The 25,151-nt window shown below is 35.4% G+C and overlaps 1 protein-coding gene across 4 annotated transcripts; it reads right to left on the bottom strand.

Moving 5' to 3' along the window:
* Window positions 1–1,305: 1,305 nt before the first annotated feature.
* On the bottom strand, window positions 1,306–24,489 carry LOC126810919 (mucin-2). 4 transcript variants are annotated; one of them, XM_050536297.2, is made up of 11 exons: window positions 24,352–24,489; window positions 23,765–23,895; window positions 22,251–22,369; window positions 15,930–17,512; window positions 15,032–15,597; window positions 11,634–11,766; window positions 7,135–7,314; window positions 5,173–5,358; window positions 3,263–3,340; window positions 2,152–2,361; window positions 1,306–1,842 (listed from the first exon to the last, which is right to left on the bottom strand). In XM_050536297.2, the coding sequence occupies exons 2-10, from the start codon at window positions 23,884–23,886 to the stop codon at window positions 2,158–2,160; spliced, it is 3,171 nt and encodes a 1,056-aa protein (XP_050392254.2). In that variant the 5' UTR covers window positions 23,887–23,895; window positions 24,352–24,489; the 3' UTR covers window positions 1,306–1,842; window positions 2,152–2,157. The 4 variants fall into 4 exon arrangements, with proteins under 4 accessions (XP_050392254.2, XP_050392255.2, XP_050392256.2 ...); XM_050536298.2 differs by having other exon boundaries at window positions 24,330–24,482; XM_050536299.2 differs by having other exon boundaries at window positions 24,347–24,482.
* Between the last annotated feature and the right edge of the window lie 662 nt (window positions 24,490–25,151).

Below are 25,151 nucleotides of genomic sequence, written 5' to 3'. Positions count from 1 at the left end.
AAAATTCCAGGAGACCACCATGCGAACCTGGTTTCTACCTCTTATACTTCATGTTGTGTACGTTTACATAGTTAAAACTCTGGAAACCATATTCTTCCAATACCTTGTTTATAAAACCATAAAAAAAAGAACCTACAAGTACAGATAAGCCATTACACGAGCTGTAATCTTAAAGAGTTTAAGATCCACTGGACTCTAAAGGTGCTCTAAGGATCTACATAATCGGGTGGCTAATGGTAAGTCTTTAGGAATGCTGCACGATGACTAAAGAACCTCAACCGCAGAGTTTCTTGTAAAGGAGATAATGAATGTGTCATAGACTAACTAGTGGGAACCATTGAGGTACTATCAACCACAATATCAACATGCACGCCATTTTTGTAAGACTTAACTCGGCGTGGGGAAGTGACTAATGATGTGTGCCAAAGACTGTGACCAAATATGGATCACCAGACATATAACGTCACAGACCCAGTTGTTTTCCTGGGCTCCTAATTAACCTAATGTTCTACACACAGCCCAGACAGACCCACTAAACATATGAAGGCAACTGTCTTATACAATTATAATAATTAGTCTATCTATGGTAGATCCTATAGCAATGATCCCAGAATACTGAACAAAACAGTGCATTCCTCTATTAAGTATTATAAACAAGCCAAATGTTGATGAACATGTGCTACAACAGAACACATGGGTTCATAAAAATTTGATCAAAGAACTCTGACTTCTATCGCATGCACAAGATTTAGTAAATTTGGATATAAACAGTTTGGCATATGAGTTTGGATATAGGTGTTCCATATATATGTAGCCCAACCAACAATCCTTGCAAAACACTCTACGAAACGGTTGGCGTAACTCCACAAGATGAGTTTGGATAGCGGTGTTCTTTATAATCCTTGAGAATTTCGAAAAGATCTGTAAACACTCAGTTGTGAAGAGAGGACACAAGGACTTGTGGAGGGATGAAGATAATGACAACACCCTTCCACACGAAATGTGGTTGTATAAAAATAACAGAGAAATCTGTCCTTGGTCACATTCCGATGTCAATTACATTAATATATATGGGATATATGCAACTTTGTTAACATTGTGCAAAGTGGCAGGTAACTAGAGGACGATTCTTTCAACTGTCAACTACTGTATGCAGGCTGAACAGCTCACACTGATAGCAACACTATTCTACCTAAACATATCTAGCATATCCAATCACATTGATTTACATGCCACAAATTTCCCTAGCACAAATATTCTCTCCATTTTTCACACATAAATAACCAGAAGTAAAAGTAACATCCATCTCTTGCCAATAAATTTTATTTTCGATCGATTTTGACTGTTGTACAATAATAATTATTTACAATTTCTGTATTAGGCATAATTAAGTGAAATTTAAAAAGCATATTTTTTATATAATAATACAACAGTATACAACATAAATATGCAATATAATTGAACCATAAACAAGATATTAAACAATTATAATCAATGCAGAAACAATTAACAAAGTCATACACATAAAATATATTCTTATTGCTAAAAAGCTTTTAACATTCAATTAAAAAAAGCAAAATGAAACAAAGTTAGGAGCAATAAACAGTGTCTAAATCAGTCGACGCCACCACTTAGTTAAAATTAGACAAAACTAAACAATAGCTGTGAATATATTCTATAATATATTATATATAATATATACTGCACATTTTATGTGTTGGTGATTAAAATGATAATATGATTATTTATAGGTGGTTTAAATGAATGAAATTTTTCTAGTATTTTTTCTTACAGTAGAAACACATAGCATCAACTCCTAATGTTCCTCAAGTATTAATTAACCTGAAATTAAACAGAAAGATCTCATAATGTTTTAAAATACAATAATCAGTAAAATCTAAAGATAGGTTGCCAGGCAAATTCTCTGTATATACAAGTAATAAGCTTTCAACAGAAATTATTTGAAAGCTAAGAAATTTTTTATATTCATAGTAATATATCATAATGAAATATCAGCTGAATATGATGAATTGTTACGAGGAAAACATGAATTCAAGACATGCAACAATTAAAATCAAATATTGCATCATTAAACATTTTCTGAAAAGGGTTCTTTTATTTTCTGTACATTATAATATGAGATCCATGTACCTGTACTTATTCCTTGAAATTGAACACAGCTTTTAATGAGACATGATCTGAAGGGAACTGAGCAGTGGGCATGCCACATGTCTTTTCAATCACTTGTTCATGTACCACTTGTAAGACGCCATCTACATTTAAACTATTGCCATTGTAGAAAATATAATCTACAGCAGAATGCATAAAGGCTGTAAATGATGTGAGAGTTGGTTCTTGACCCTGAAATTATAAAGATAAATATGATAGCATATCATTATTGGTGTAAATCCAAATAGGCTTGTAAGAAATCATGCCTTTTATTAGAGACTTTTGGCAAGCGGAATTTTTTCCATCCATATCATGTATCTGTATCGTCACATGTCAATGTAGTTTTAGAGTTTTGGCAGATTTTCGCGCTGCGTATGTATGAGTAGCTGAGCTGAGCTTAGTTCTATTACAGCATGATGGCAGTTATCTACTAAGATAAACATCAGTACTAGTCAAGTGCCTGGCCTACAAATTCCTGAAGGGAGCAAAGTCGCTCAACAGTCGCTGAGCTATTTAAATTTTATTTTAAAATTTAGTGTCGAATCTTATTAAAAATCTTTGACTTCAACAACAATTTTTGGTTTCACTAATGTATCATTTCAGAAATTATATACCCTTTTTACAGATTGCACGGTCCCACCTCCCTAAATTTAGCACGTAGATTAATGATTAAATTCCAGTCTTTATCATGGTTAAAATCACGTCAAACATACACCTTTGTGTTCTAGGATACACATAGATTCATAAAAACGCCACAGCACAACGTTTCAGCATCTAAAAGTAGCAAAAAATACGGTAAAATAGACGACGATGTTATACGGACCTTTTCCGTATGAAAGCTGTTCGATACATGCTACCGTATCTGTGTGCCGTATCACGTATGAGAAATACACATGCAATGATGATGTCACACGCAAAATCAATACGGACACGCGATAGGGACCAGAACTTTACGATTGCCAAAAGTCTCCATTATATATCTATCTTTAGTTATGCACTCACTGATTTATCAGTTCAATCAAACCAGCAATTGGAACTATATTTTCCCTGGCTTTTAATGGAACCATCTGTAAGATTAGTTTATTTTTCTTACCTGGACAGTACAGTAAGCACTCTTCAAATTTGAAGCTGTGTGCTGGAATGCTCTCCATAAATGATTCAGCAAAGACTTCTAAAAGAAAATAACATTTTATTTCAAGCTAAAAGCTTAAAGATACATTATGGGAGATTAGATAAAGAGCTGGCAGTTCTCATTATAATAGTTAAAGACAAGCCAACAGTGAGGCTGATGTCCCCCGCCGAAATCCCAAAATAAATAGATGACACATATTAATGAGTCACACATTTATTTTTTCAAAAGTATCAAGCAATCAAACTGTTTATCAACTATACACTAAGTTTCATCACTCTCTATCAGATAGAATCAAAGTTATCTTTTCTCAAAGCATCAACCAATGAAATTGCTTAGTTCTGCTTAGCTTTAGCTCGAAATGTTACTCACTGAACTCAGTCAAGACATTCACCTAATGAACATCTACATCAAGTTTAAACATTCTACCTTAATTAAAAGCAGAGTTATTTTGTTCCAAAGTCTTGACCAATCAAATTGTTTATCGCTCCTTAGCCTAAGCAGAAAATTCTCAACATCGCACTTAGTCAAGGTAACGATGTAATGAATCTATACTCAGTTTCATCACTCTCACTTAATTATAACCAAAGTTATCGTGCCCCAAAGCATCAACCAATCAGATTGCTTATCCTTGCTTACATTAAGCAGACAATGTTTATCACCAAACTCCATCAAGGCATTCACATGAATGCCTACACCAAGTTTGAACATTCTACCTCAATTAGAAGGAGAGTTATTGTGTTCCAAAGTCTCGACCAATCAAACTGCTTAATGCTCTGCTTACCCTAATAGAAAATGCTCATTATCGAACTTAGTCAAGGTATTGATGTGATAAAACTATACACCAAGTTTCCTCACTTTCTCTTAATTAGAACTAAAGTTATCGTGTCCCAAAGCATCAACCAATCAAATTGCTTATTTCTGCATACTCTAAGCAGAAAATTCTCATCTTCGACCTCCATCATGGCATTCACCTAATAAACATCTATGCCAACTGTGAACATTCTAGCTAAATTAGAATGAGAGTTATTGTGTTCAAAAGTCTCGGTCAATCAAATTGCTTATCGCTCTGCTTACCCTGAGCAGAAAATACTCATTATCGAATTTAGTCAAGGTATTAATGTAATGAAACTATACATCAAGTTTCATCCCTCTCACTTAATTAGAACTAAAGTTATCGTGTCCCAAAACAACAACCAATCAAATTGCTTATCTCTGCTTACCCTAAGCAGAAAATGCTCATCTCCGAACTCTATCAAAACATTGACCTAATAAACAACTACACAAAGTTTGAACATTCTAGTTCAATTAAAAGAACAGTTATTGTGTCCCAAAAGTGTGACAGACAGACAGACGGACGAACCCATTTTAATAGTCTCCTGCTTTCTTCGAAAGGTGGGGGAAAACTAGATAAAGTAAAGGGAATTTGCTGAAAACTTCAGTCAAATTGCTCTACTCTGAACAGAGAATTTAACGATCGAATTTTGGGCCTAGCCTCGATCATCATTACTAAAGTCGGTGCGATAAAAAACATAGTATCGATTATCCATGAATGAGCATTTGGCAGCGAATCGGATCCTAATTCACTAAATATCCCAGGCTAGTTGATTAGGGTTTGGATAAGTTAATTAATGTCTAATTAATAATCTAGATAACATTTCAGGCCTAAAGAGAGACCTGCAATAGGCAGATTTAGCTCTTGCATAATGTATGTTTAAGAACGCTTACCAGTAATTAAATTTCCACATTGCCCACCAATTCATCCACAGATATAAGGTTGTTTTTTTATTTAAAAGACTTTCATTCATAAAAATGTCTTGATAAATATTAGAATGAGCAGAATAATTACTGATGATTAGATATATTTTACTTACTGATCCATCAGTTGTTTCTAGGTTTTCAAGTGATTGTAATTTTTGTATGTTAGTATCTGATAGATAACCATCCCTGGCTAGTTGATATCCTGGGCTGGTTATTTCACTGTTAAAATCTCCACAGAACAAGAATGGTGATGTATCATTACCAGCTTTACTAACTATTTCCTTTACAGCACTGGCAATCTACAATACAATGTCACACATTAGTCCACTAAAACAAATTATAATCTAATTCCACTTAAGTCAAAACACCCATTTTTTTTAATTGTTTGTCTCCTCGTGTTTTTCTGAGTATGATGTCTTGTCCATGTATTTGTTTTTGTGTAAATTTTGTGTGGTGCAGTCCCCCTGCACTTACTACATGTATATATAATGTTATGGTGTGGGGAATTTAGGTGTGTATGAAAATATATGCCGAGTCTAAAGAGGAAAAGTTAGTCACAACACCAAAACAACGAAGATGTGACATCACCCATTGTCTCCTGCTGATTATAATGCAGTCGCCTGTAACATGGAAAACCTCTTTCAAAAATAACATTAAACAGGGGCTTAGTATAATGTCTAAAGTCTTTTACATTCACTTCGTAAGAGAGATTACCATATTCTAAGGCCAATAACATGCCTGAAACCGATTTTCTATCAGTAGATAATATATAAGGTAAAGAAACACACCACCAATGAAAAGTGGAATCAAAAGTCCACTTCCCTACTTTCCATCACCCAGTTGCAATATTCAAAAATTCTCACTAGTTAAGACAATCAAGTCTACAACATACATCAAGAAATGGTAGATTGTATAATAACTGTCCTTGAATGTTAGTATAATGCAAATCATGAATATTATTACGATAGTTATCGAAATTGAGTTTAATGTGGTAACAATTCAAGGACAGTTATTATTAGGGGTTTCAGGTCAAAGTTTCAAATGACAGAAAAAAAAAATTAAAAATATTTTGTGAAAATATACATAAAATGCTACCCAAATTTGTTTATTTCATCAAAATATTCTAATTAGATCCAAAGTTATGGAATTTTAAAATCCGAGATCGACGTCAATAATGTAATCAAAATGCTCTATACCAGTCAATGCGTGGCATGGCACCAAAGTGAGTGCTTTTCAGTCATATTTGAGTGACGTCATAAGCGGTATTTTCCCTTCAGAATCGCTAGTACCAATTTTAAAACTGAAATCCGCACGTTATTGTCAGCTAAAATTTATTAAAATCGTAATAATTTGAATGATAATATGGCACATATTTATAATCTGGATGATACCTCAAGAAAGTTTTTTTATATTTAGTCGAAATTTAGCAATTTTCAGTCATCTAAACAGATAAACTCATTTTCTCTGGGTCTAATAGTCGGACCACGTGGTATCAACAAGCATAATAATCACAAAAATGTTATCTATCGTTTGATTGGTTCTATATCAAAATCCGCCGGTAACTAAGGTGCGGATTCACCAATGAAGTGAGTCGTAGCAATGGAAAATCTCAGGCCGCGTGACATCAGAGCGGTATTTTCCCGCGAGCGTCTCATGTAAACAAACGGTAATTTCGCTTACATTTCGATAATTTTATAGCCTGAATCTTTGCAGATATTGAGATTGATATTAAACTATTGCAATACAATTGCTAGTAATGCATTTACATAAAATAGTAATTCAGAATCGTAGATTGAAGTGGGGTACATTTCAGCCTCTGGCTGTCCGATTTCACGCTAAAGTCACGTGACCTGAAACCCCTATTATTATACAATCTACCATTTCTTGATGTATGTTGTAGACTCGATTCAAATAATTTATACTGAGTTGACATGGTGTAATTATGGACTTTTGAATCTTGACTTTTAAGATAGATAGTACTATATCTTATTGAAACACACTGACTAATTAGATTGCCATCAATAAATGTTTTATTGGGTTCTGTCTAATTTAAATCTGAAGAGATTTACATGTACCTGAATACACTGAACATCTGGACTTTTAAAATTATTCCACACCACATGAATATTCCCAACAGTGATGATCTTTCCTGTATGTAAACACCTGAGACGAGATAAGTGAAGGACGTCAGCTCTATCTAAATACTTTCTTACAGCTGTTTGTACCTCATCACTTAATCCACCAGCTAATACTTCCTTTAAATACAAAGATAATTTATTACCAATACAGTTTAAAATTGATATAATATTGTATTGAAAAAGCAGAAAATCTAATCAACCACAGGTAAGAATCAGGTTAGATACATTTATGACAAACAAATTCACAACTTTACTAGGGATCTAGGGATGTGGGTAATGTAGTCGCTCATATTTTGTACAACAATCAGTGCAGGCTGACTGAAGCCTAGGCAGGAGTCTCAATAAACAGATTCGCATCGCATGTTGTGAATCAAATCTTGGGTAGCCCAAATGAAGGTAGCTAACTTGATTCGCACAAATGCTAACCAAAGATTTTGCTTCTTTTTATTTCTCACATGGACTTTTTTCTTTCTCCTTTTTAAGTGTAAAAAGTTATTACAAGTTTTCAAAACGATTTTTTGAGATTTCATCCCTTTAGTTTTTTAATAACATGTGCTTTTTTGATAAAATAAAAATAACAAGCTAACAGTGAGGCTGATGTCCCCCGCCGAAATCCCAAAACAAATAGATGACACATACTAATTAATCGCACATTCATTTTTTTCAAAAATATCAAGCAATCAAACTGATTATTAACTATACACTTAGTTTCATCACTCTATCAGATAGAATCAAATTTATCTTGTCCCAAAGCATCGACCAATGAAATTTCTTAGCTCTGCTTAGCTTTCGCTCGAAATGTTAATCATTGAACTCAGCCAAGACATTCACCTAATGAACATCCACATCAAGTTTAAACCTTAATCAAATTGCTTATCGCTCCTTAGCCTAACCAGAAAATTCTAATCATTGCACTTAGTCAAGGTAACGATGTAATGAATCTATACTCAGAGTTTCATCACTCTCACTTAATTATAACAAAACTTATCGTGCCCCAAAGCATCTACCAATCAGACAATGTTTATCACCAAACTCAATCAATGAATGCCTACACCATGAAATGAAATGAAATGTTTTAATGGCACGTCAGCTCCAACTGGGCTATATTGCGCCAAACATATGGTGAATTTAACGAGACAAATTAAAACAATATCACAGGGGTGTATTCATATATGTAAATAAAAACAAATATCACAGAAAATATAATCAAAAATAAATATATCAATTCCTTTACATATATTAATATTTAAAACAACATATAAGATAAATATTTACAATTAAAATTTTGAATAAAAGTTTGTCTCTTTTAAAAATGCTAGCAATTCATCATAATGCTCTGGTTGAGCAAATAGCTGACGTGCTGACTGGCAACGGTAATATTTAGATCTAATATGTTTGAGATAATTGCACTCAATCAAGATGTGTACTGTTTTACTGTCAAAGGAACATGACAGTGAACACATTCTGGTTGAGGCTCCCGCTTCAAAATGAAAATATGAGTTAAAAAGGTATGACCAATGCGAGAGCGACAAAAAAACACTTCATCTCTCCTGCTGGTTGTATAGGAGCTTGGCCAGTCTCCTAAGAGAGGCTTTATGTGATGAAGTCTGTTTGTGTCTGCAAGATCCCAAGACCGTGGCCAGCAGTCACATATAAAAAAGTTTATGGGCGATTTAAAATCTGTGAATGGTAAAAGAAATTTTGTTATGGGAAGATCTTAAGCAGACTTAGCAGCTAAGTCAGCTTGATCATTCCCTTTAATATCAACATGACTGGGGAGCCAGCAAAGGACTATGAACCTGCTGTTAAACTTGTTTGATAGTAGCAGACGATAAATGTCTGCTACTAATGGGTGCACTGTTTATTGTTTATTGCCTGTAAAGAGGACAAAGAATCAGTATATAACATGTTTTAAAGACCAGTTTGAACATTCTACCTCAATTAGAAGAAGAGTTATTGTGTTCCAAAGTATTTAGCAATCAAATTGTTTACATGTATCTCCCAGCTTACCCTGAGCAGAAAATGCTCATTATTGAACTTAGTCAAGGTATTGATGTGATAAAATTATACACCAAGTGTCCTCACTCTCACTTAATTAGTAATAGAGTTATCGTGTCCCAAAGCATCCATCAATCAAATTGCTTATCTCTGCTTACCCCATCAAGGCATTCACCTAATGAACACCTACGCCATGTCTGAACATTCTAGCTCAATTACCCTGAGCAGAAAATACTCATTATTGAACTTAGTCAAGGTATTGATGTGATAAAATTATACACCAAGTGTCCTCACTCTCACTTAATTAGTACTAGAGTTATCGTGTCCCAAAGCATCCACCAATCAAATTGCTTATCTCTGCTTACCCTAAGCAAAGAATTCTCATCTTCAAATTCCATCAAGGCATTCACCTGTCCCAATAAACACCTACGCCATGTGTGAACATTCTAGCTCAATTAGAATGAGAGTTATTGTGTTCAAAAGTCTCGGCCAATCAAATTGTTTATCGCTCTGCTCAGTGATGGGATTTTGCCTGTATATTCCGGACATGTCCGACGCTATTTTCCAAATTGTCCGACCAGGAATATGCCGAATCGGACATCAAGACATGGTAAATAATATTCAAAATTCCAAAATTAATATAGTGTACTGAGTGTATAACTACCACTCAACCCGATTATCGTTGATAATAGGCTGGATTGATTAGGTAATTAAGTGATCAACGTATTTATCGTTTTATACGGTCTATACACATACCTAGATTAACTACTTAATCTGCCTTGATTGACTGACTTAATTCATCAATTCAATCCTGAGCAGAAATCATTGCTTCTCCTTTGTCAGACTATATATCAATCCAATAAACTTAATCTATGTGATTAACCCGTGATTTCTCCATTGTCTCACGTTTTAATCTCTTTGATGTCGGCCGTAGACATTAGTCATATATGTCACCTAGAGTATATAACACCCCCAAATCAATATACATTGTCTTGTCTGCGATATCACCTCGGTGGAAGCGGACGTAAAATACAACTAACACACACACATATACATTGTGTCCGATAACTTGTCTGTCATATTTCTTCAGTGGAAGCCAAAGTTAAATAAAGCTATTTCACACACAAGCAAAATGAAAGTAGAAATCTCGAGAGACACGTGGAATTAAGAGGTGTAAACGTGCCGAATCTAATACGTATGATGTCGGGAGAAAAGATTCGATTTTGATGGCACATAAACCCCCATTCAAAATATGATCATAAATCCGATTTATGATCATATTTTGAATGGGGGTTATGTTTTTAAATAAATAAATAAACACGCTAAAAAATGTTGACGAATATTTTGATTGGAATAACGTAAGTAGTTACGGTAATTGTTTTAGACGATAGCGCATGCTTAGAGTCAAATGGGATTTTTTAGCAGTTGGTGTCACTCGCTCGTTGTATTATAATGCGACGTTTACTACGGTTTACGGTCAAATAAATTTCGGGATGTCATTTTTTTACCTTCCGTATATAAATCAAAACAGAGTATAAGACGAATGCCGGACTTCGCTGAAAAATGTATCGACTTATGACCCGAAAAATACGTTAATTTGGGGGGAATTTGAAACCGGTACGGATGGGCAGTAGTCGGCACGCTTTCATTCTATGGTATTACGATGTCATGCAATTTTGTAGGAATATTAATTATTGACATAAATTTGAATACCGTACAGGAATTAAATGTGAAAAATAACGAGGTGCACCTATTTTTTTTTAATTACCGTATGAATTTGAATATTTTGTTGACACATGATTCTTAATTGTGGTTTGAAAACGCCTGCTTAAATATCAATAAGAGTTATGTCCCTTTTTTTTTGGGAAGAAAATGTCCGACAACTAAAATTTTGAAATCCCATCACTGGCTCTGCTTACTCTGAGCAGAAAATGCTCATTATCGAACTCAGTCAAGGTATTGATGTAATGAAACTAACACCAAATTTTCATCACTCTCACTTAATTAGAACTCAAGTTATCGTGTCCCAATCAAATCAATCAAATTGTGTATCTCTGCTTACAAGCAGAAAATGCTCATCTTTGAACTCCATCAAGGGATTGACCAAATAAACACCTACACAAATAAACACCTTCTAGTTCAATTAGAAGGTGAGTTATCATGTCCCAAACCATCAACCAACCATTTTAATAGAAGCCCTGCTTTCTTTGAAAGGTGGTGGACAAAAAACACGCTTCCATCCTACTCTGGTCGTGAGAGTGTGGAATTGGGAAGGGTCGCTTAAGTGGAATAGCCTAATATATCTTCATCCAAATTCAGCGCTGGCAACATTTACCATCAATTAGTATAGAATTTTCAACTAAACAAGGTAGAAAATACATGTAACCATCCTGCAAATTTCTTAGTTTTCTTGTGGAAATATTAAACCAGATACTTACACGATCAGCTAGATCTTTTAAAGAATAACCTTTCTGTTCTTCTAGAGAAAATCTGCTAGATTTATAAAATGTTGCTTCTCCTTCATCAAATGAATCCTGACATCTTTTATGCATAGATCCTATATAACCCAACCTAAAATCATCCATACATTATAAATTATTAATTTGAATGACTTTGTTATAGATACATTCATATTTTCAGGCAAACCATAATTAACTCAATAGTTGTTATCCATAGAACTGTATATTGTAATGTGTTCATTATCTAAAAAATGTCATCTATTATAAATAGTCCACATACCATACCAAACAACAATGGGGGAGGGAGAGAGAGAGAGAGAAATGGGGTGTAACGTCTACTCGACACAAACTAGGTCATTTCGGGACTAACATATGGTTTAATTTTATTTACATAATTCGCTTGTGCGTAGGGGTCTTTAACAGTGGGAGGAAACCGGAGGACCCAGAGAAAACCCACGAGGTTGGACAGGCGACCCTACTCGTTGCCACGTACAACCGGGGATTCGAAACCACGCCAGTCGACTCAATGACAGACTTTATGATACAGCGCGCGCACGCTAACCATTCAGCCATCCACCACCCCCCAATGGGGGAGGTCAGAACAACAAGTTACATGTAGTGTTAAGAGTTTTTATCACCCAATAATACATTCTACAGTAGATATCGCTTGTGTGATATATTTCATAATCTACTGCAATATCTCCTTAGGAGACATCGCTTTACATAAATTTGATTGGTCAGTTGCCAGGCAACGAAACATACGCCCACAGCAACTAAGTCGCCTGGGCAGTCAACAAGAAATATTTTTTCTTTTGTCAGTAATGATAACATATACAACACATGAAAATCTGATTACAAATGTACAGGATTCTTTGTCTTGTGATCTTAAACACTGTGTATAAGTTTAAAGTCAATCAGATATTAACTTTAGCCCCAAGAGCATCTACAAGATTTTTCAAAGAGGTCAGGGGCTGTAACTCCGGGAGTAATTATCGAAAATACTTGATTATCAAAAGGATTCTTCATCTCATGACCTTAAACAGTGTGTATAAAATTAAAGTCAATCGGATATTAACTTTAACCTCTAGAGCAGCGATGGGATTTAAAAAAATTTCTAGTCAAGACCTATTTTCCCAAAATAAAGGGGCATAACTCTTATCGTTTTTTAAGCAGGCATTTTCAAACCACAATTAATAATCATGTGTCACCAAAATATTCCAATTCATACGTAATAAAAGATAGATGCACCTGGTTATTTTTCATGTTTAATTCCCGTACGGTATTCAAATTTATGTCAAAAATATTCCTACAAAATTGCTTGACATCGTTATACCATAGAATGAAAGCGTGCTGACTTCTGCCGATCCGTACTTGTTTCAAATTACTCCAAAATTACCGTATTTTTCGGGTCATAAGTCAAGTCGATACAATTTTCAGCAGAAGTCCAGCAATCGTCTAAAATCGTCTTATACTCTGTTTCGACAATTAACTACTTTTACATTATTCCAATTGAAATATTCGTCAATATTTCTTAGTATGTTTATTCATTTATTTAATGATAGGTTGCCAGGCAACGAAACATACGCCCACAGCACCTAAATCGTCCGGGCAGTCAACAAGAGTTGTCGCATATTTTTACTTTTTTCGAGTAATGAAACATTTATAATACACTAAAACCTGATTAAGAGCAACAACTCATGAAGTAATTATCAGAAAACCGTTAGAATTTGTGTGGTTTTTATAAAGTTCTGCCCCATGCTAACGTTTTAATATCATGGATTTAGCTGTTCAAGGCATAAAAATCCATTGAAAATCAATATACTTGTTCGTCTCAGATCTGAAACTCTGTGTATCAATCTGAAGTCAATCGGATGATAACTTTAGCCTTTAGAGCGTCACAAAGTGATCAAGGGCCATAACTTTGGCAGTAATTATCGGAAATCATTGAAAATCAATAGGATTCTTTGTCTCATGACCTTAAACACTGTGTATAAATTTAAAGTCAATTGGATGTTAACTTTAGCCTCTAGAGAGTCCACAAGATTTTTCAAAGTGATCAAGGGCCATAACTCTGGCAAAAATTATCGGAAATCGCTGAAAATCAATAGGATTCTTTGTCTCATGACCTTAAACACTTTGTATAAATTTAAAGTCAATCGGATATTAACTTTGGCCTCCAGGGCGTCCACAAGATTTTTCAAAGTGATCAAGGGCCATAACTCTGGAAGTAATTATCGGAAATCGCTGAAAATCAATAGGCGTCTTCGTCTCATGAACTTAAACACTGTATAAATTTAAAGTCAATCAGATATTAACTTTGGCCTTTAGAGCATCCACAAGATTTTTTGAAGTGATCAAGGGCCATAATTCGGCAGTAATTATCGGAAATCGCTGAAAACCAATAGGCTTCTTCATCTCATGACCTTAAACACTGTGTATAAATATAAGGTCAATCGGATATTAACTTTGGCCTCCAGAGCGTCCACAAGATTTCTCAAAGTGATCAAGGGCCATAACTCTGGCAGTAATTGTCAGAAATCGCTGAAAATCAATAGGATTCCTCTTCGTGTCAAGACCTTAAACTTTAGCCTCTAGAGCGTCCACAAGCAATTGTGGACGCCGGACTGACGGACGAACGGGTGCGACGACAATATACAACCTCATTTCAATGTGGGCGTATAAAAACACAAATTAGAGTTTAAAGGACAATATTGGTGTAAGTCATTATTACATATGTGATAGAACTGGTTAAATACATTCCAAATATAATTTTAACACAAAGATCATTGCTACGGGAGATGTGTAACAGTGAAATTAAATTCGATCATTTGTCTGTTATCGCTCGTTACTTCATTCAGTTATATAGAAGGATAACTCGTGTTTGTCATGTTTGGCGTCACTTCCTGTTTCTTTACGTGCTTGTCACACATCTCCCGTAGCAATGATCTCTGTGTTAAAATTATATTTGGGATGTATTTAACCAGTTCTATCACCTATTTTATAATGACTGACACCAATATTGTCCTTTAATATTGGCCAATTTCAATCAATATTGATAGTGTTATGGGCTCCTGATATCCAATATTTAAGACACAATATGTAATGAGGCGCTTTGAAACAAGGCAAAACATCAGTTTAAACTAAACATTTGGTAGAAATAAACCAAATAGCTTACCCTGTAATGAAAGTTCCAGCTCAAAATATTGAGCAAGTACAATGTGATTTGCTGAACTGTGCTCTTTATCTCATCTAATGAATTTAATTATATGAGTGGCTTGATAATTATCATTGATCACTTACCACTAACTCATTCAAATATGTAGACATGACAATTTGGCACTTAGAGCAATTCTAAATATGAAGTAAAAAGTACCTACCCTTCCATTTCAGGTTTTAATAACGTGTTGAAATAATTTGGGTTGACTTCTTGGAGGCAAACAATATCTCCATCTAATGACTTGAGTTCTCTAATTAATAGATTATGTCTATACGTTTGATCTAAATATTTCTCTTCCGTATAGCTGTAATCACCTTTTTTCATAGCACAATCAGCTAGTATGTTATATGAGACGAGACTAAACTGGCGGGATTTATCTACGGGTGAGGTTAGAGCAGGGTTCGACAAGTAATGTCTATGGAAGATATCGCTACTGAAGTTACTTAAAAATGCACTGGTTGGCGCCAGCTTTGGTTCAAAGTGATCGATTGTCTTTTTAGGAGAAGTTGAAAGGTTTGTTGTATTGTTCACTCCATTACTTGTCGCTTGACTACTGGTGACCGGTTCTGATTGACTGACTATGGGTTGAGATACAGGCTGACAATTATATGAATTGTTTTGTTGGGGGATGGCTTCATTGGCATTGGAATCTGTCACAGGCTCTAGATGTGTGTTTATATCCACTTCTGCACTCTGTGATGATACGTTAGAATCAGCGGCAGATGCCTGAATAAAAATAGTTTTAATAGTAGAAAAAATCGCACTCTGATTTGATCAAGTAAGTATTTGGGAAGTACATGTAGTACAGGGTATCTACTTCTAGAAAGATTTGAAATTCCTTTGCCCTGTACATAGAACTGTATTAATATTATAATTGGGCCATGGGGGATCGGCAATATTCCATTGAAAGAGTACACCCCGTTGTACAAAAGTACAAAAGACTTATGTAGAAAAAAGTAGCCTGAAATGTTATGTATTAACTTCTGTTCGGCTGCACTGGACTACTATATACATGTAGTCTATCATCTAATATTAAAATAATTCATAATCAGCTTTACCTGTGGTGCTACAGCTTCTTTGTCATCCCCATAACTGCCAATATTTGAATCCATACTGCTTTCTACAGGTGATACATCTTCTACCATTGGATTTTGAGAAGTCTGAATTGAGGGAAAGTCCATCTGGCTAGAAACAGCCGCTTCAGTTGAAGCTGATTTCACTGGAAGACTAGGAGCTGCCTCTGCTTCAGATGTACTGACTTCTGAAGCTGAGGAAACTCGAGCTACAGGTGTTTTTACAGGAACAGAGACAGTAGATTCAACTTGAGAGTTTGGAAGTGATTTTTGAATCTCTTGACTATTGGCTGGAGGAACATCTGCATGAGAAATTATTACGAAGTCCTCAACATCAGTTTTCGCTTCAGCTTCTGATGTTTGGGATGATGATTGTGAAACTGGTTCTGATTGTGTTGGTATAGCTGATGTTCTGTCATCTGGTTTGATTAGTGTATTAACATCTGGTTTGATTGGTGCAGGTTCAAACATTTCAACATCAGTTGTCATTGCTGGCATGGCTTCATTTGATTGATCTTCACTGACAATATTTTGTCGCTTAGAGCTGGGTTCATCTACTTCATCACCATCAGCTTCTTCCAGTTTTCTTTTAGTCCCGCCGGAAGATGGAGTTTGATCAGCTTGAGTAGTAGTCGCTGGTACAGGGGCTGGTACAAGGACAACAGGTTCGGTCTCCATTGGTGATACATCTTCAATGGCTGGACTAGGAAGAGTTGGTTCTGGTTCAGCTGTTTCTGATTCAGGTGTGATTGGTTCTACAAAAGGATGTGGCATATGTTCTTTCTCTGTTAAGGGCAGATCTGGTTTCTTTACAGGACTTGATGATGTTTTTGGTTCAGGCTGTAATGTAGTCTGATGTGTTTCTGAAGATTTAAATGGTGTTGATGTCTTTGAAACCTCTGGACTTGAAGTCTCTTCCTCAGGTTTTGTGACAGCTACAACTTCTTCAGGTTTTGTAACAGCTACAACTTCTTCAGCTTTTGTGACAGCTACACCTTCTTCAGCTTTTGTGACAGCTACTACAGCTGCTTCAGCTTTTGTGGCAGCTACTACAGCTGCTTCAGCTTTTGTGACAGCTACAACTTCTTCAGTTTTTGTGACAGCTACAACTTCTTCAGCTTTTGTAACAGCTACAACTTCATCACCTTTGGTAATAGGTGCTACCAATTCAGGAACTGAAATGTCTGTATCAGGTTGGACATCTGATTTTCGCCCCCTCCTTGAGGCAGTTTTAGCAGGTGGTGTGCTTGTTGCAGGCGACCCTCCTTTGGATGGCCTGCCTCTTCTACCCCTACTAGTTGGGGAAGTTGTTATAGGAGGCTTTGGACTGTCTTCAAAAGGTGCCTTGGCTTTAGTGCGTCTTTTGGCCTTTTCAACTGGTTCTGGTTCTAGATCTAACTCTTCTTTTACATCTCCAACTTCATCTGCTTCCTCTGGTTCCTGTACATCTTCAACTTTAGCTGCTTTACCTTTTCTTCCACCTGGTGTCTTACTTCTTCCCCTCTTAGGTGTCTGAGGGGTTTCTTTCTTACCACGTGGTTTTTGCTCCTCCGCAACATTAGTTTCAACTGAAATCAAAAATGTATCAATGTATTCAACAACATCATGTACATGCATAAAATTAGAATACTCTCATGCAGAGAATTCCAAATCAATAAATATACGGTTCTTAAGACAATAAGAACCATACATGTAAATGAATTCACTTGGGAGTTTTGATTTGCAGATGACAACAATAAATGCTGCTTCAATCATTTTTGAGTTTTAATAAATGTGAATCAAGATGAAACAAAACAAGCGGTTGCCATGCAAGATACGCCGCATTTTGCAAGAGATGGACAGAGAACAAGCTATGAAAGACGATTTTCGTACAATAAGGGACAATAATTCAGGATGTTATGGTTCGACATGCGGCAATATCAAAAGGAACCAAGATCTTTGGGAAATAAACATACATATTATTAAGTTTTATCAAAATCAGAAGATAGGTTGCCAGGCAACGAAACATACACCCACAGCAGCTAAATCGTCCGAGCGTTCGACAAGGGTTGTCGCATATTTATTATTTTGTAGGTAATTGGGGGCCTTTACGAGACAGTTCCATACAGATCAGATTATAATTTTTGCCGTTTGAGGGTTCACAAGGTTCTACAAACTGAAAGAAGCGTCTCAACTCTGGAAGTAATCTACAGAAATTGTTGAAAATTGACAGGCTTTTTCGTTTTACTAATTTAAATAATGCATATAAATTTCATACAGATTAGATGATCACTTTTGTCACAAGGTTCACAACCGCCATAACTCTAGAAATTATTGACGGAAATTGCTGAAATTCAATAGACCTCTGTTACACAAATTTAAATGATGCTTATAAATTATAAATTTCATACATATTGGATGATAACTTTCATCAATTGAGCATTAACATGGTTGAACAAAGTGAAACAAGGGCCATAACTCTAGAAGTAATTGTTGTAAATTGTTGAAATTCAATAGGATTCTTCTCTTTACTAATTTAAATGACGCATGCAAATTTCATACAGATCGGCAGATAACTTTTGATGTTAGAGCGTTCACAAGGTTCAATAAAGTGAAATAAGGGCCATAACTCTAGACGTAATAAACGGAAATTGCTGAAATTCAATAGGCTTCTTCGCTTCACTAATTTAAATAATGCATATAAATTTCAAAAAGATCGGATGATAATTTATGGCGTTAGAGCGTTCACAATGTTCAATAAAGTGAAACAAGGGCCATAACTCTAGATGTAATGAACAGAAATTATTGAAATTAAATACGCTTCTTCGTTTCACTAATTTAAATCATGCATATAAATTTCACAAAGATTGGGTGATAACTTGTGGTGTTAGAGCCTTCACAAGGTTCAATAGAGTAAAACAAGGGCCATAACTCTAGACGTAATAAATGGAAATTGCTGAAATTCAATATGCTTCTTCGTTTCACTAATTTAAATAATGCCAATCAAATTGCTTATCACTCTGCTTACCCTGAGCAGAAAATGCTCAATATCAAAATTAGTCAAGGTATTGATGTAATGAAACTATACACCAAGTTTCATCACTCTCACTTAATTGGAACTAAAGAGTTATCGTGTCCCAAAGCATCAACCAATCAAATTGCTTATCTCTACTTACCCTAGGCAGAAAATGCTCATCTTCACACTCCATCAAGGCATTGACCTAATAAACACCTACACCAAGTTTGAACATTTTAGCTCAATTAGAAGGAGAGTTATTGTGTTCCAAAGTCTCGGCCAATCAAATTGCTTATCGCTCTGCTTACCCTGAGCAGAAAATGCTCATTATCGAACTTAGTCAAGGTATTGATGTAATGAAACTATACACCAAGTTTCATCACTCTCACTTAATTAGAACTAAAGTTATCATGTCCCAAACCATCAACAAATTGCTTATCTCCGCTTACCCTAAGCAGAAAATGCTCATCACTCTCACTTAATTAGTACTAAAGTTATCGTGTCCCAAAGCATCAACCAATCAAATTGCTTATCTCTGCTTACCCTAAGCAGAAAATGCTCATCTTCGAACTCCATCAAGGCATTGACCTAATAAATGAAATGAAATGGAGTTTAACGTCCTACTCTTCTGCACCTAACCTGGGCTAATTGAAGACGGGCATACGCCATACAGTGTGCTATGAGGGAAATTTTGCCCGGGCAGCGGCGCTATGGCCTACTCTTATATCGAATTCCAACTGCCAAGGGATCTTTTACGTGCACGGCAATGTGTACACGGGACCTCGGTTTTTCGTCCCATCCGAACGACTAGACAGCTGTCCTTGTCAGGCCCTCCGTCCTGTATCACTGACAAGGGGAAACCACGCCGGAAAATCTGGACGAACTTTCTCGGCCAATGCAGGGATCGAACACCCGACCTCCAGGCTAGCGAGCCAGCATCTTACCCACTTAGCCACTGACCTAATAAACACCTACACCAAGTTTGAACATTCTAGGTCAATTAGAAGGAGAGTTATTGTGTCCCAAAAAGTGTGACGGACGGACAGACGGACAGATAGACAGACAGACAGACAGATGAATCTATTTTAATAGTCCCCTGCTTTCTTCGAAAGGCGGGGGACAAATATACTAATTAAGAATACCTTATGTGTCCCGAAAGTAAACTATGTTGTGTGGACGATTTTACCAACGTATTAATTACTATATCCCGAAATTAAACTAAGTCGTGTGGACGACTCCACCAACGGGTGTGGACGACTTAACCAGATTTTTCGTGTGGATGGCTTGACTGGCATTCACTAAATCTATGCGGGAAAATTATATAGTGCTGATGTTTTGATTACTTAGTTAAGTATTAAGTCAGTCAATGTTAAGTATCAGCATTGTTTATGAAGAAGAAGATATTTTCTGAAAAATGCAAATCCCATGTCGTTACTTGAATTAAATCAGTATTGATGCTTTATTCGTCCAATTTAATTAAATCAGTATTGATGCTTTATCCGTCCAATTTAATTAAATCAGTAAGGTGCTTTATCCGTCTAATTTAATTAAATCAGTATTGACACTTTATCCGTCCAATTATTTTACCATTATTGTTATGTCATTTGCATTAAACCCCATTTTATTTGTCATGTCATTTTTATTTTGTCTTTGTTTTTAAACTGATCACTATGTTACATGTTGAATAATAAATGAAATATTAAATCATATTTCCAAAGTCTTAACTTATTAAATGATGGTTGTTCGAGAGAGATGGACTTTAGCTGTCACTCGACTCTAGGTTATTTCAATAATTGGCTTGTGCAAAGGGCTTTAGCTGTGGGGGTAAATGATAGTCCTTGGCAAAACCCACAAGGTTAAACAGGTGACCATTGTGCTTGTCACATACATGTACATGACTATCATCCACATTATCATTTGTATTTGAAGGTGATAGCTCCTTGGGATGATTAAAGCAATTTTTTATCCCTGATTACTTAACAATATATCACGATTCCAAAGGAATTTGATGTGGTCAATGTTACCAACTCTTTTTACCCAGGATATGTAATTTTTTAATTTTTTTTAGACGGTACAATCACAAGGTCAAAAACTGTACATGGCAAATAGATGTACAATATTAGAAATTGATTTCCAAAGGAATTTAATGTGGACAATGTAACCAACTCTTTTTACCCAGGATATGTAATGTTTTTTTTTTATTAGATGGTACAATCAACAGGTCAAAAACTGTACAAGGCAAATAGATGTACAATATTAGGAATTGATTTCGCATTTTTTTTATGAGTACTGTTTTATAGAACTTTAACATGTGTTTTTGGTCATTGTTACCCGTAGACTCATTTTGAAAGATGTTGTAAAATAAATTACATCTTTTTACATTTTGATACCACCAAATGATAAATTTTTACAGAAAATTGTAAAGTTTTTATATTTTTACCACATTGATACATCAGGAGACATTCAAAACAAAACAAACAATGTGTTATTTACTCTCCGAATACATTTTGAACTTTTAATGCCTATGTCACACTTTAGGTGTCAACTTCATGGAATGACCCATATATATTTCACAAAGATCAGATGTTAACCTTTGGCATTAGCGCGTTCACATGGTTCAACAAAGTAATAAACAGAAATTATTGAAATTAAATAGGCTTCTTCACCTCACTAATGCAAACAACATATATCAATTTTAAAACAACTGGATGTTAAATTTTAGCATTAGAGCGTTCATAAGATATTGTGGACGATAGACGGACAGATGGGGCGACGGCAATATACGTCCATATTTTTATGTGGACGTATAATAAAAATTGTGACCTCTAAAGGTCTACAACCTTGGTATTACACACTTTAACACTATTTGCGTAAAGGGGTGCGGCCATTTTGACAGCATATTTTGATCCAATTTTTATGAAATTCAAACGCAAACTGTAATTACAGTGTAATGGTTTATATATTTGTTCAAACGTTTATTTGAAATCAAATAAATATGGTAACCTCAAGAGGATTGATAAATTAAAAACGCAATTTTTCGTACAGTCTGGGACCATAATTCATGATGTTAGGGTCTGATACATGCCAGTATCAAAAGGATCAAAGATCTATGGGATATAAACTTATGTTTAAAATTTCGTCAAAATCAGATAAAAATTGTGACCTATAGAGTGTCCACAAACAAATGTTGATAGATCAACCGGGTGATGTCAAAATACGTCCATGTGAAAATGTGGGTGTATAAAAATTTCAGTATGCTAAAACAGACATTGCTTTGATTACCAAAATTTAGAATGAACGAAAAGAATTACCTTTTTTACGAGATTGACTTCTTCCTCTCCCTGACTTCTCAGTTTCTGGTTTTTCAACTGGTTTCTCTTCTCCATCACCTGCATCCCCAGTTGCTCCTCTTTTACTTCTACTTCTACCCCTGAAGTTAATAATACACATGAATAATTCTCTCCATTTTAAAAATAGACCGAAAATGACATATGGTGTTGATAGCCCAGATATTATCTTTCATTTTCAGAGACCTTGTTCCATAACATTTTCAACCATTTGGCGGTCATATTGGATTTAAAATAAAAAAAAATCTTCAAATCGATATTCAGCTGCCTTTTTGATTCCGATTTTCAAAAACTTTATTTTATTTTGGACCTATTCCAAATGGCAACAACTTTGAATTTTTTTTGTCTTCTATCTGGTGACCTAACCTATAATGACCCTTGACCTTTGTATATATGATGACCCTCATGTATCTATTTAGTTTGGTCTTGAAGTTCAATTCCAGTTTTATTACTGACATGTGTTTTTCCGCTTTAATAGGTATTGCATCTTACTATATTCAATAATGCATGGTGTAATCTAAACTTGATTGTTGACGTGACAAGACGTGACCATGACTTATCGAAACATGTCAGTACTCCTTCGGAGTTCTGGTTTATTATTCAACTACAAATAGGAAGACACATAAAATTACATTTAAGGAATAATACAAATTATTATTATAAAATCAGGGATAAAATTTTCAGTGCCTGGAAAAAGTATAATGACAAGTCTTTAACAAAAAATTAACTGGAAGTTTATACAGACATTGGACGTACATGTACATGTCCGATATTATTAGAGGGAAGAATCGATTCATGAAACAACCCAGGATCAGTACCGCATCTATGAGTGTCAAAATGTCCCACTCCCAGGTCTCCCTCCCCACCCCCACCAATTTTGGGTTGAGTACAAGATCAAAAGTTTCATCAGATATCCGAGAGATTCTAATTTAGATTTGAAATATGAAGGCCCACTCCACTCCCAGGTCTCCCTCCCCCCCCCCCCCCCCCACCAATTTTGGGTTGAGTACAAGATCAAAAGTTTCATCAGATAACCGACAGATTCTAATTTAGATTTGAAATATGAAGGCCCTCAATCCACAATTTGGGTGGGGGAGGTATCTTAACTCCTAGCTATAGGGCCCCTTTTACACTCTGTGGGTAACCTTGGGATTCATACATTGAATGAAGTTCAATATTTCGAGATTATCTAACTTATTGTTACTCACCCAGAATATACCTAAAAATGCACCACGAATTTGAATATATTTTTCTAAATTATCTCGGTGTAGGCTTTGGGTCGCATTTGAGCCTACATGTGTTTTCTGAATTCAAACCAACCTGACGTCCCACCATTGACTTGCCTCAGGCCCCCACAAGGTTAATGCGATGGAAGTTTATTTTTAAAATGAAACAACCTTTTCCCAAACATAGAGCATCAGAAAAACTTTGATTTATAGAGCATGGTAAGAATACAAAAGAATCTAATTCTAAACTACCTGGGAGCTGGTGGCGGAGTAGCTTGAGAGCTGGTAGATGACGCTTGAGTGGATGCCCTGGAACTACGTCTTGTTGGCTCAGGACTCTCTGTATTAAGAGCATTTCTCGTTAAACGAGGCATTTCAACTTACTGAAAAAGATAAAACTTCAAGTTAAGCTATGGTTAATTTAAAAAGTTAAAAAACGAATGTGTGCGTATCATTTGCCTTTTCTGGGGTTTTTTTTTGGGGGGGGGGGTTGTTAAAGAAAAAAAAATTGTGCCGTTGGGCTAATTAATCTTAATGCTCTGGCCATAGGATATGCCTATCATAACAACGATGATAGTGGACAATCACAATTTATACACCAGATCAGATGTTTTAGTAAAATACAAATCTCATCACTTGCATCTATAGTTACTGGTGATAGTTATTTATCCATTTATTGAAGGGTACTCAAACTTGAAGTTAGTTTCCCAAGTCAAAACAAGACAAATTAAATTGAAAACAAATCTAAATTGAAGTAAATTCGCGGGTTCTTCTTCTGGCCACAACTGAAAATTTAAAGACTTCAGAATTCGTTTACATGGAAAAAAGTTTCACTTTACTGTTAAGACACGGATGTGTCACACGGAAGACCGTTACTACTCAGCTGTTTTGCACGTAAAATAACGGTAAAACAACAACTTTTCGATTAATTTGTCATGCACAAGCCAGGGATGCCGCCATTCTTGGCAGAAAATAATGTAGTGCAACGTGATTGGCTAATATTACATTTCATACTTCAAGAAATATCTTTCGTAATTTATTATTGTATGTGTATACATATAACATCTAGTTTTGAAAATAAAATATATTTTTTGAACAAAATGAAAATAAATATAGCTAATAAAACCAATTAAAATGTGAGATTTATTTACTTCGAGAAAAAATAGTCTCAATTAGCTAAGTTTCTAAATCGAAGCAATCATCTATTGTTGGAAAACCAAGACTACTTCTGTTTAGTTAAAATTTATGTCTACGGGAAACAACTCTATTTTTAAAAAAAGTTCACAAAAGGACTCAGACTAGCAATTGTTTGCCCATTGACTTCAATGTTAAATGGCTGTAACATCACAGGCTTTAGCTCTTTGCTCAACATTCCGTTGGTTCTAATCTTTATAGGCACAATGGAGACGACATTTGACAATCTCCTCATCATAATTTTGTAGGGGGTTGACCGTTTAGATTTTTTGCTACACGGATTTGAAGTTGACTGGGGTAAAAATCTTACTTCCAACACAATGATTGCTCTGCAGAAAGACACTTTACACCCCCTATCCCTCCGCTCTAATATCATCAGTATTACCCAAAACTGCTATGAAATTCCAAATTTGATCCCTTTTCTCCAATTCTAAACCAAAAAGTC

The sequence above is a fragment of the Patella vulgata genome, chromosome 2 (genome assembly GCF_932274485.2).
Source record: "Patella vulgata chromosome 2, xgPatVulg1.2, whole genome shotgun sequence".
Classification (NCBI taxonomy): domain Eukaryota; kingdom Metazoa; phylum Mollusca; class Gastropoda; family Patellidae; genus Patella; species Patella vulgata.
Note: the sequence above shows the minus strand (reverse complement) of the source record. Positions and strands in the feature narration are given on the sequence as shown.